Raw genomic sequence first — 12588 nt, 5'->3', positions numbered from 1 at the left:
CGGTTAGAAAATCGGCCCATGAGTGCCGGGGCTCACCACCTCGACGGCGATCCACGTACAACAGGGAAACAAGTCTCGTAAGCCCTTAACGGGCAGGCATGACCAAGAGGTCGTTACGCCAAGAAGAAGAAGAAGCCCTCCAAGCCAAAATCACTGTTGTGGCTAAACCATTTGTAAGCGGATGTACCTAAAAGTATGTAATGGGTGATAAAAATGCTGGTGTGTGAACCGTATGTATTGAATGTCTCGTTAAATTAAAGACTATGGTTATACTGGATAGGATGTACAATATGCAAATAAACTGCCACTTTCAACAAATCGCGTATATCGAGTATAGCGTACTGTGGGGATCTACTGTACGTGGGCGATCTGTCAAATATTGAATTGCTGCTAAATTGCTGCAAGTACATGACAGCGACAAAAAAATTTGAATTTTTGTCAGGCGGGTCGTGTTGTGCTGACAAACGTCAAATTATCACGCATGGCGAATGTTTACAAATACACAACATCAGAAACTACGCGTACTGGTCTTGATTTCAGAGTCACATTGTATAAAATAGGATAGCCATGGATTCAACGGAAGACAACAGTGAAAATGAGAATTCCTCAAACGCAGAACAGGAAGAATCTTCATCAGAGGAGGAAACCTACAACGATTCTGAAGAAAATGACGAAGATGGGGACGGCGAAAATAATTCGTCACAAGAGGAGTCTGACAATGAGTTAGGAGATAATGAAGATGGAGATGTGGTAAGTAGAAAGTCGCATTCTGACTGGCAATTGTGAACAATGTTTTGATTGCTTGCTTTTTGTAGCCCAAACTAGCAGAGGCGGAGTTTAAAGAAATACCATTTGAAGATTTACTTCAATTGCAAAGGAGACTGGGATCCAGAATGTACAATGAAGCAATTTTCGGCACATCCAGAGAAAGGAAGGTAAAGGGAGGATCATCGAATCCTGCCAAGAAGCTGAAAAGTGGAAATAAATCATCAAGTAGTAGTGAGTCGGACGATGACAGCGGTCCAGAAGAAGTGACCTCGAAGCGAAAAGTTCCGGCTCTTGGGATGGCTAAGAACAAACACTTAACGAAAGAAGGGCCCAGAGATCCCCGCTTCGACTCCAAACATGGTTATTTTAGCGGTCGCCAATTTAGGAAAAATTATAGCTTCATAAACGAGCTGCGACAGAAGGAATTGAAGAAATTGAAAAACAGTCTGGAAAATGCAACCGATCCCGAGGAGGCCGACAAGATCAAGTTTGTTATTCAACGAACGCACAATCAAATTCACGAATATAAGAAGCAAAAAGCGTTGGACGAAGGAAGGATGCTTGAAAAACAACAGGCTCGCCAGGCCATCCAAGAAGGAAAGCGTCCGTTTTACGAACGTAAAAGTACGAAGCAGGCCAAGGCGTTGGTTGACCAGTACGACAAACTTAAAGAGACCGGCAAACTTGCGAAGCATATCGATAAACGAAGAAAGAAGGTTACTGGTAAAGATAGGAAAAAGTTGGATTTCTCTACGTAGTGCCTTTGTTTTATATTTTGCAATTGGGTTCAATAAATGGCTATTCTAACCAACACGTAACATACGAGCTTCACGTTTCTCTTGCAATTCTTTACGCTGCTCCTCGACAATCTGTCTTCGCGTTTCCAAAAACTGCTGATAATCTACGGGATCTAGTTCATTCACTATTTCGATTCCACAGGTACGGGCCACACCAACCAACGCTTTACACATATGTTCTAATGAAAGCAGTGCATTTGGTGGATCTTGCAGCTTAATTTGAGCAATTTCGTATAAATGCTTTCGTGTGATTTTTCCTGCAACCTCTTTACCGGGGTTCATTGCGCCACGCTGTATTCCGGCAGCTTGTTTTAGCAAGAATGTAGCGGGAGGGGAGTGAATAGTAAGCTCGTACGCCCGGTCGGACGTTACAGCCACGCGGCATGGCAAAGGAATGCCTTCTTTCATATCTTTCGTTCTTTCGTTGAAGTCTTTGCAGAATGCTGCTATGTTGATACCACGTTGTCCCAACATAGGTCCTAGCGGGGGACCGGCAACCGCCATACCGGCGGGGATGTTTGTGCGTAACTTGCTTGTGTGATTGATTTTGTCGAAGGTTTTCTTCATTGTTTTTAATCGTCCGGCGGCTTTGGACATTGTGACTAAAACGATGAAGAGTGTGTTAATATTTGCGAAATGAATTGATTGAAATCTTGCGCTTACTTGTGGTATTCTATGGAAGATTTACAATAAATTGTAACGAGCAAACACTTTCAATGTTGTGAATGAATTGTCAGTGTTGTGTAATTTATCAACTAGAGATGGAATAGCGGAGTTGGATCGTTTGGGGATTATCAGCAAGTTTTACAAAAAATTCAACTCCACATGCTCATGGAGCAGCGATAGTGCGAAGAAACCCCACACTGAGGTCTTGAATTCGAATTTTGAGACTGACACCTTGCGGTAAAATACCCCACATGCTGCATTCATGAGGATTTATGTTACATTTGAATCAGACCCCGGAAAATTTAGGAAAGAAAATTGACCCAAGAAAGCACGTCTTGGGGTAATGTTTATTTTTTTAAATTTTAATTGAACCTGGGCCCTGGCCGAGAGGACTGACTATTCCTGACTAGAAAAGAAAAGAGTCCAGTATGGTGTTATAATGTATATAATGCGCAAAAATGACAGAAGACGAACCTTAGAAACTTTGACAAACAACTTCATCACAGAGCCCAATTTCTACTGTTTAGGTATAGACTGTAGATCTGTAGACTACTCTCCATAGTCTGTAAGAAAATACAGGTGTACTTGTCAGTGTAAACGATGTAATAGAAATAAAAATTGTTTGTAGTTAAGAGCTCGGTTGAAATAAAAGGATTTGCTCCCGGAGCTTCAATTCCCACCGCTAGTATCAACCGAATGGATCTTTAAATGTGTATATACTGTAAAGTTGTCTTGGGTGCTTTAGAAAATTTCAAACTTGATTCAAACTAATCAAGAACATAAACCATGCCATAATCATTGCATACCTTAAGGCTGGTTGATGCGGGTAAATTTTCAAATTGGGCTCATTTTAAAAAATACGCTATTGAACCACAGCTTTGATTTTGTGTACTATTTTGCATTACATCAACTCATTTCGGAAACAAACGGGATTAAAAAAATAGAATAGTGGAACTAATTCATCAATTTGAAAATACTTTGCCTCGATCAAGAAAGGTAGAAATGTGAATAATTTTAAAAATCTTCTTGGTAGCCTGATTAAACTGCTGTATAATATTTTGCTGATAAAGTTTACCAGCTTGTGAAAAAAAATCCCTAAATATAAAAAAACAATCTACTGTACTTTAAATTAATCTGAATTCACGAGCATACATGCTCCATAATAAGGAAACCCGCTTTGAAGGGTGAATAATACAAGATGATAATAAGATGGGATGATTTTCATAACACGTCGGAGGGCAATTTGGCAGATTTTTCAATAGCTTCTAAGCACTTCCGATGGCGTATTAGTACCCGCGGAATGTAAACTACATCATATATCCGGAAGAGCGGGAATTAATGCGTTCACTACCGCATTATACTTTCTCGGTTAGCACTGATTCAATAAACTGGTTGCAATTAAACACCTTTCAAGTTCTGACTCGAGCTAATCAGTTGCGGTTGGACACATGAAATCATTTCGCTGCCGTTTGAAAGGGTTGTTGCCTTTCGACTTAGCTAAACGTATGTTGTAAGATTAGATTGGACATGTTTGGCAATATTCGATAAGACTGCGAAGTCATCTCTAATAGAAATAGAGGTGAGTGCAGTTAGTGCAACGAAAGGTAAAGAACCTGATTTGATGCCCACCTCGTGCGTTCGTTTCAGTACAGTTCGTTAGAAGCTGCCCTGGCACGTGTTAAATGTCATCATGTGCCATAGCGGGGGGTTTTTTTTGCCCACGCTCTTGATTTAATGTGCGTTCTTTATTCACGTAGGTACTGGATAGAAGTATCGTACGCGTATGATCTGCAACACGTGGCCTCTCGCAAATGTGTCAACATACTCACTCGCAATTGCTTTTAGGTGTTCAATTTTCGACGCAGGATAATTCACTGTGAATTTTTGCGATGTAACGTGAAATCTTGCTGACCCATCGCTCTTCATAAGACACAACCAATTTCGGCAGCTCATTCGAAGCTTCGAAATGGGCTCGGGTTTCTTGCACGCGTAATCAAAGAACGTTTGCTGATCGTATGCGGAAGTGTGGCACACTTATGCTCGAATTCATGCTGATTGCAATGGAAAGCGCGTGTCCTGAGAGGTATTTGTTTATGTGGCAATTGGTTTCGAATATCCACGCGTGTGAACAGTTTAAGTTGACGTAAAATTTGTTTATAAGCAATTTATGCATAACAAACCTTTGGGCTAACTTTCATCGGTGGTAGGAAAAAACAGAAACTTCGCAAGATAATTGAACGAAGTCAATGTTAATGCAAAGTCATATATGTTAAGTATTAAAAAAAATATAGGAATGACCAGTCACGCGATGTTTCGGCAATTATCCAGAGCTTTAGACATAGCCGACAATATTATGTTTTCATGTTTTTCTGTTTCTTTTTGTGGCTATCACGATAATCTGCTGTTTCATTTGGATATCAAAATTATTCAAATCGTTCATGATTACGGTTATTCAAAAATATTTTAATAAAAAATATAATTGCGAGACCTTGGAAGGGTTTGAAGATTTCATTATCACGTTGATTCTCACCCGGTTCATCTTCTCCAATCCTCTTTGAGTCTAATGTACAGAGTCATGTTTTCTGATAAAGGAAACCTTTTAAGGCATGTTTTACGTGCTCCATACCTCTCCATTCACCGCTAGCCGTGAAACAAAGAAACAGCGAGTTTGACACTTTCTTCTCGCTGAGGACGTGAAGTACTGAGAGTTCCAACCGTCTTTGCTATCTAGCGTCCAATATGTTACAACATGCACCATTTTCCACAACGCCGCCTTTAAAAAAAATGCTTAAACAGAGCACAAGCACGATTAAAATCGCATTTGAAGATTTAATGGAATACTAAAAGAAATATACATTAGCTGAATTTTTACTGCTGTTTACTCCACAAAAAACCTGGAAGTGCAAACAAATAGTCAAGCGTATTAAAGTTATATGATAACGCTGTCACATTTGTTCTGAATATAAAAGAGATGTTATTCTTGAAAAAAATGTTTCTATTAGACCATTTTTTAATGTAGATATTACTTGATTAGTGCTGGAGAATGTGCAAACATTTTCTACTGATATTTCATCTCCTGCATCCCGCAAAAAGTTCAAGCGCCTGAAGCCGCGCGATAAACGACGTTTGAATAAAGCCACCTAATTTCACTGCCAACCGTGCGAAGGCACCAAGGGTGACTCAGTGCGTGCGCTTAGTGCAGTTGCGCGTAGTAAACGCGTTTGGTGATCGACGCCTCCGTACCTACGTACCATCGCCCAGGCTCGCTGGTGGTAGTGCAAGGCCGGAAAATTCATAGACGAAAACGCGCCGCTGCCTGCACTAGACGATCGGTCGCGTCGGGCGCACACCGCTCAGTTGTTTATAAGATCGCGACAGAGCAGCACACGCGAGGTGCTTTCACACGCGGGCCATCGACGGTGTTGGCTTACTGAGAGCAGTGTAGAAACAGAAAGGTGCCTTGCAAAACCTTCCCGGCTCGGGGTGCGAATTGTTTGGAGGTGTTGTTTTTTATTTGTGTTGTGGACCGCGCTAGTAGCTGGGACGGACCCAGGGGAAAGAAAAAAAGAGTGTGTGCCTGGTCCGGAAAGATAGGGCAAGAATTTGGTGAAGAAGCAAAAACCCGCTTCGTAAGCAAGATACTTTAGCCCTCCGAGTGGTGGAACGGTGGTGCGTACTTGACGGAACGGCGACATCTAGAGGCTTGGAACATCCGCGCAGGCTTCGTGTTTGCCCAGCAACGTAACCCAGTGCGAGTGAGTGTATGAATATATCCACACAAGCCCGAGCGTACGCAAGGCATGTGTGTACGATCATCGCTTCCATCATCATAATAACATCATCTAAATCGATTCGATTAGTTTAACGACGTGTAATCTGTCTTGCTTCAGCTTTTCTTGTCCTTCACCCGTGATATGGTGGTTGTTTTTCTTAGCTACATCGATGAAATTAAAAGTGAAATGACGACCTGGCGCGTGTCTTCCCGAACCGTTATCAGTTGTGCAGGCAAATCGGGTCTCGTTTGGTTTTTTTTTCGTCTACGTACCGTTTACCACCACGGTTGGTGTTCGATGGCACGTTTCTTGGTTTGTTTTTGATTTGCCAAAACGATGTTTGCTACATTGCAGTGTTTCCTTTTATGGGCTCCGATCGCGCTAAGCCATGCGCGGGCGTAATGGAATTCGGCGTCAGCTGGCAGCAAAGGCTTTGCTAACGTACGATCGAAATGAAAATACGACCATTGCATTCGTTGCGTGCCTTATAAAATCATCGTTCCGCCTGACGTACTTACGTTCGCGCGGGGTTGGTTAGTGACGAAAAAGCTTAGTACACACGTGCACCGCCACACCGTGTTACCCGGGATTCTCACATCAGCAGCGCGCCAGGAAATGTTCCTCCACCACGGAGTGCCACTTGGTGTAGGTGTGCTTGTTTTTCGGCCGGCCCCGGGGATTTGCAACGTTAAGGAACGCTTCCGTGGGCGGCCCAGGTTGAAAAGGAGTCGATCGCGCGCTTTGGAGTGATCGTACGATGAGCCATTGTTGTAACGCGTATGGGATGTGTCACATGTTCGACGCGCCGTTCCACAAGACGGGGATGTCATCGAGGAGAGAGAGCAACAAAAAAACCCACCTTGGGTTTGCAAAATTTATTGTACACGTTAACCCCGACCCGTCGACGACCGGTTTGGGTATGGGTACCGATTTTGAACAGCGAACGTATGGAAATAGATAAATTTGTGTTCGTTTCAAAAAACGTCGTTTCAGCAAAAATTTTCACAATCAAAAACACCCACCTAAACGCCAAATGGTTCGCGCAAGCCATAAATCGAATTGAATATCCTACCGGTTTTTCAACCGACCATACCATCAAAGTGCTTTATTCGAGTATAGCAGTAATTTGAAGAAATTAAAAAAAAACTCACGTTTGCTCAACAATAAACCGCCAACCGGCCATGAACTGGTCAAAATTGTAACCGAAAGGATTGTGCGCAAATGTAAATAAAGCCGAACGAAACGCGGTTACCGGGCCATTAGGATTGTAGAATTATTGTACAGGTTTTTTCGGTTGTTTTTGGGCATCCAAACGGCTTTCGATTTATGTTTCCCGTTACCATCGCCTTTGATTCTGGTCATAGGTGATCGACTGGCCTTCAATTCTCTTCGATGTACTTTTCTATGTAGCCACAAAGAAAATAAATAAGAGCTGTGTCACATGAATAAGTGTTTGGATTATGACACATAGTATTTTTGTTGTTGTAATATAATAATTCGAGATAAAAAAAATTACATCTAAACGCGTCCGTTCAAATTGTACTACGGAATGTTAATGTGTGTTACTCAGTTTTTTCCTTTCTCCCATGTTGTAACATAGCGAACAATTCATGTCGCGTACACGTGACATCTATTTCAATACAAGCCGGAAATTTTACGTTAAGAAAACACATGCCATTGCCGCGCGCGCTCGCGGTTGCGATTAGCATCTCCTGTTTAAACCCAGCTCTGGAACAAACCCGTTTCTTGTGTCTCGTTGCTTCGAAGCGCGACTGGAAGCGCCGCTATAAATCATTATCAATGAGGAGGGATTCCCTCAGCAAAAGGGAAAATCACGGGAAGCACGGGTTGTTAATCAAACCAATTCAAAATGCGGCTGCTTAAACTGATTAGCAATGATTTCGAGCCGGTTCATTGCGAAATCAAGAAATCATGCTCGTACCAGACGGGATGGTGTAACGAACTACATGGGAAGGGGGATGGTGGTGGTGAGATGTTTGGATGATTGCTGGTTTTACAAACGTCCGAAGTACTTAATGTTTGCCCTGTCATGATACAAGCGATCGTGGATCGTCGATCATGCAGTTCCATGTGCACAGTATACCATCAGAAATTAAATTCTATCGCTTGATATTGTTTTTATATTGTTTGTGTGGAGCTTTAGTGCACCAAATTTGGTGCCCGCGTTTCTTTATCGGTTTGATTGATGAGTATGTAAAGGTGATCTCGTCGAAGGCACCTTGGAAGGCGGAGGTTGTTTGCAAATAAGAAAACGTTACCTGTTAGCCAATTACAAAGTGCCACCGTCATTTAAGCTCAGCTACCGTGTTCTCACGGACAGCCATTTCTCGGGAATGTGCTTGGAAGTGCAAACATCTGTTCCCGCTCATTCTTCGCTGGGCACGCGAGATAAACAATAGAATTGAATAATTACCCAGACGTAAAACGGTCTAGCATCGATCATTTACCAGCGGCCGTGAACATGCTCGCCGAGCTTCTGGTGTCTTGCGGCCTTTACGGAGGAGGAAAGAAACGGTTGGAAAAATCACTCCCTCGTTTCGACAGGCCAAATGCAACCGTTTTGTCGATCGATTCGTCAGAAAGATGTCTACGAGAGTGGCGACGACGAACCTGCTTCTCGCGTACACAGTAATGCGCGTTTGACCTTCGGCACGGTTTGACGCGCACTGCAATTACTTTCTCAAACTTCCCTCGGTTCGGGTGTGTGTCCCGGTGGGTGGGGGTTGTGGCTGGGGCGAGCTGAGGTCTACACGAGGGCAACCCCGCGGGGGGCGAGCCATTCGGAAGGTCGGCGTAAAGGGCTGGCCGGGTGAAGCTGGGCCGGCGGATGAGGCCAGTAATGAATCGTTTCACTGCCACATGTTGCCGAATGGGCCGCTCGAGGGCTGTTGCAACATTGCAACCGGTTGAATGGCATCGTTGGAGGCATTGCCCAACTGGCGTACGAGTGTTTACGCGGGGGTCTAAAGCGTTCGTCTCCTCCCCAGAAGGAGTAAGCTCAAAAGGACGCCAATCCGCGCTAGAAATATGTAAAAGCCTGCCGGCGAAGTCAAGCCGTGTGTCCTTTTACTTTACAAGACCGGATATCGGACAAAGAAAGGCTTCGACTGGATGTGACACTCACAGACGAAAGGAGAAAAGATTGAGTGGAGGTCAACGGAAAAAAAGTAGGGAAAAGAAACCATGGTTCAGCTGCAGCTGATTCCACACTCAGCACAATGTACGCACTCTACACTCGACACACTACAGTTCAGGGATTCTTAAAGTATAGGAAGTGGTTATTCAAATGTTGTCAGCAATATGTACGTATCATTTTTAAAACTGATGTTAGTTTAAGTGATTGATGGACATGAAAAGATAAACCATTCATATGTGCTAGTCATCCTTCAATTTCGGAGATAGCATCTAGTACATATAATCAAATTCATGGAAGACTGATATGGTGTATCACAGCCACATTGGTTTGGAAACAATTTGTGGTAAATAACATTTGTGTGAGAGCAACAAACGTAACTATACATTTGAACATCGTTTTTGCTGGCTTTAGGTAACAAAAAAGCTTGTAACCTTTTTCTGACCATGGGTTCTTATAAACACAGTCATTCTTTTTTGCATGAAAATGCAATTTTGTTGTTCAGAACCTCCACGCGGTAAAGATGCATAGCCAGAGATGCACAGAAGATTTCTACTGTACATTTAATCATTATTTAGGTAACATGAAAGTGGTTGTGATGGTGATTTCAATAAAATTATTTTTCAGTTTCAATTAAAATGTTCACTAAATTTTTTATGAAACCTTTTCCAGGTGTAATTTTTTACTGTCTACCCCTTCGCGCGTCTTGACCTAAAACTGGGCTTGAGAAACCCTGCCCCATCGTTTTTATCCCCCAACGGGCGCGCGAAGGATCTCCCATCACGTGCTCACGTTTCGCTCACGCCGGCTTTTAACGATCGCGTACGGTTCGTTGACCATCGTCATGGTGATGCTGTGAAATGCGGCTCGCTGGCGGACACGCCGAAGAGAATGTGAAGTTGATGAGCCGTTTATGGCTACGCAAATTTTCTCCCCGCCGGCACGCGGTGGCCACATGGTGGTGGAGGGTAAAAGTGGCGGTTCCGTTGTAAAGTTATTCATTGCGGTAGGACGAAGATGTGTACGTGTGAGTGGGTGATTCCTTTTCTTTTTTTGCAGACACTTTCTTAGCAAAAACCCCCAATCAACCAGTTTCTACCGGTTGTTACTTGATCGCAAGGGGAAGAAAACGAAGTAAACAACGAATCCGATCGGATCATCGATTTCGAAGAATAACAATCCCTCGCCAAAGTGTGGCGTGGTCTGCTTCTGGAAAAGGTTATACTCTTGCAGGAGATGTGCGTAAAAGAACGAACAGGATTGGCTGATGATCTGTACAACCGATCTTGCGCCATCCGACCGAAGTCACGTGGAGCAAAATGAGTGAAGGTGTCGCGTGTTCGACGACGTGTGTGCATCAATCGATCTCTCTTGCACGAGGGCAACATGCGCACATGGGATGTGTCCAATGGCTGTGTCAAGGCGCTTGGGGAACCGATCGAACCGGTTCGTACACCCTTTCGGTTCACACGAATTGCAGAGAATCGGGCTCCCTTCTCGAAGTCGACCGATCTTGGGATGCCTTTGGTTTGTCATTAGAATCCCGCTCGGTACCGGGAACTAATGAGTGTGGCTTTGGGTGTGCGGTCGGTGTGGCTTGTTTAATCCGAAGCTTGATTGACCATAGAAAACCACTGCAGCGAAACGTGCGAGCGGTTGTGCCGGTACCGCGTACCGGGAAGCTCCTGCACAAACAGGTTTTCCACATCCGTGGTCATTGAGGTGGAAAATAAAAGTTAAAATATCCCGGCGTACCGGTGTTTCGTGGGTATTCCCTGCAAACTGGTTTTGTTTCGCCTGTGTGTAGCAATAAAAAAAAAACCACACACGCAATTGACTAAAACCGTCGCAAGCTTCTCTATGACAGTGACCCTGATAGTTTGTTGTGTCGGTTTCGTCAGCGACGTTTCAACAACAGCCAATATGGCGATCTAGATTCTTCGACACCAGATACGATCCCGGCTGAAACCAGGCTGTGCAAACAAATCGATTTCATGCCCCACCACCCGGTCGGCCACTGTAGTCCCGCTGTGTATATCATCTGGGCTTCTGGTCGTTGTCGGAACCAGCGGAATGTGAGCTAATAGTTTGGGAATGCGTTTGAAAATAATAATGATCGCATTTTGTCGTACTTTGTCGCTGTGTCAATGATGATTTGCTTCTGTTCTATCTTCTTGTGGCATTGTTTATTATATTACTATTCATGATTCATGTAGAAGGAATTCATAATTTGCTTGTAATTGATGTTGTTTGCTGGTCATTCCCGGGGGTTGGTGTACGATCGTTCCTGCCTTCCCGAGTTGAGCGCGACGTCTATCCGCGATGTCGACGGAGATAGATACGCTTCGGAAACAACTTAAAATGCAATTGTTTTATGCCTGTTTAACATCTGAAATGGGTTACTGGTCGAGAAGATATTTTCGAATAGTTTACCATCTTTTTATTTGGATCATTGCTCAACCGTAATGTTCATGATTAGGGTATATACAAAACGTATGACATATCATGGTATTAAATATTGTTGAAAATATGTTTTAGATATTGTTTTTATGTACTTAAGTTTGAGTTTACAAAGGTTTACCAATTACAGAACCAAAATAATAGAAGTTGAAAATAAAATACGATTAATATTCAAAATTCACAATGAACCTGGGAATGTTGGTCTGAATCGAAATGAGCAAGAAAATATTCCATTAGTATTTCTTATTTGCCAGTTTCTTATTTACAAAAATTTTTATAAAAAAGTTTTGGCGGGCCGAACTTTGCCGAGTCCTGGTCCATAGAACCGATTTAAAAAAAAGATATTTAAACAAAAACATAAATCGATTCTAATACAAAATGTATGACATACCTGGATATGTTCGACATATATAAATATATGGCTAAATGTAAACAAGGGTATATATTGGTACATAAAAGTTGTGTAATTAAAAAAAAAAACAAATCTTTTCCACACATTTTTCTCTAATTATCCTCGTGTAGGAAATTACTTTTTCCATGAAACCAAGGGCTTTCCAGGAAAGGAAAAATGGATTTTTAAAGTTACAAAACATTCCTGGGTTAGCGCTCATAAATATTAGGGTTGAACTAATGATATCCCATCAGTTTGTTAGCAGGTGAGGTGCAGTCGAGCAAACATGTGAGTCATATAATGAAGCGTTGACATTGCCACATTTTGCATTGCGATCGATTTAAAAAAAAAATGCCCATCAGATATTCTTACGAAAATGTTGGGTGAATACACCGCGATCACGGTTTAACACGTTTCAAACGGTGAAGGCATTTTGACTAGGTTATTAGTATCGACGAATTACTAGTTTATTTTCAATCGCCAAGCCCGTTAACTAGTGATACAATGCAATTAATTACCGTTACCGTGCACTTGGCCTAGCGCAGCACCGTCCAGTAGCGATAAAACAGCAGCATCCGG

General features: G+C 42.7%; 2 protein-coding genes across 3 annotated transcripts; one reads left to right on the top strand and one right to left on the bottom strand.

Annotated features, from left to right (window-relative positions):
* The first annotated feature begins 523 nt into the window (after positions 1-523).
* On the top strand, positions 524-1526 carry LOC131287923 (ribosomal RNA processing protein 36 homolog). 2 transcript variants are annotated; one of them, XM_058317018.1, is made up of 3 exons: positions 568-646; positions 731-750; positions 816-1526. In XM_058317018.1, the coding sequence occupies exons 1-3, from the start codon at positions 568-570 to the stop codon at positions 1524-1526; spliced, it is 810 nt and encodes a 269-aa protein (XP_058173001.1). The 2 variants fall into 2 exon arrangements, with proteins under 2 accessions (XP_058173000.1, XP_058173001.1); XM_058317017.1 differs by lacking the exon at positions 731-750 and having other exon boundaries at positions 524-670; positions 814-1526.
* Positions 1527-1571: 45 nt separating this feature from the next.
* Positions 1572-2314, bottom strand: LOC131287932 (large ribosomal subunit protein uL11m). Its single transcript, XM_058317027.1, has 2 exons — positions 2229-2314; positions 1572-2167 (listed from the first exon to the last, which is right to left on the bottom strand). Exon 2 carries the CDS (start codon positions 2160-2162, stop codon positions 1572-1574), a length of 591 nt encoding a protein of 196 aa, XP_058173010.1. The 5' UTR covers positions 2163-2167; positions 2229-2314.
* Positions 2315-12588: the final 10274 nt, after the last annotated feature.

Source organism: Anopheles ziemanni, chromosome 3 (genome assembly GCF_943734765.1).
Source record: "Anopheles ziemanni chromosome 3, idAnoZiCoDA_A2_x.2, whole genome shotgun sequence".
NCBI lineage: Eukaryota > Metazoa > Arthropoda > Insecta > Diptera > Culicidae > Anopheles > Anopheles ziemanni.
The sequence above is the reverse complement of the archived record's forward strand: the minus strand, read 5'-3'. Positions and strand labels throughout refer to the sequence as shown.

Bases quoted from the DNA above. Each gene is read 5' to 3' on its own strand.
- LOC131287932 (XM_058317027.1), bottom strand. From the start codon at position 2,162: ATGTCCAAAGCCGCCGGACGATTAAAAACAATGAAGAAAACCTTCGAC.
- LOC131287923 (XM_058317017.1), top strand. From the start codon at position 568: ATGGATTCAACGGAAGACAACAGTGAAAATGAGAATTCCTCAAACGCA. The intron at 671-813 runs ACGAAGATGGGG...CTTGCTTTTTGT, and splicing joins CAACGATTCTGAAGAAAATG to AGCCCAAACTAGCAGAGGCG.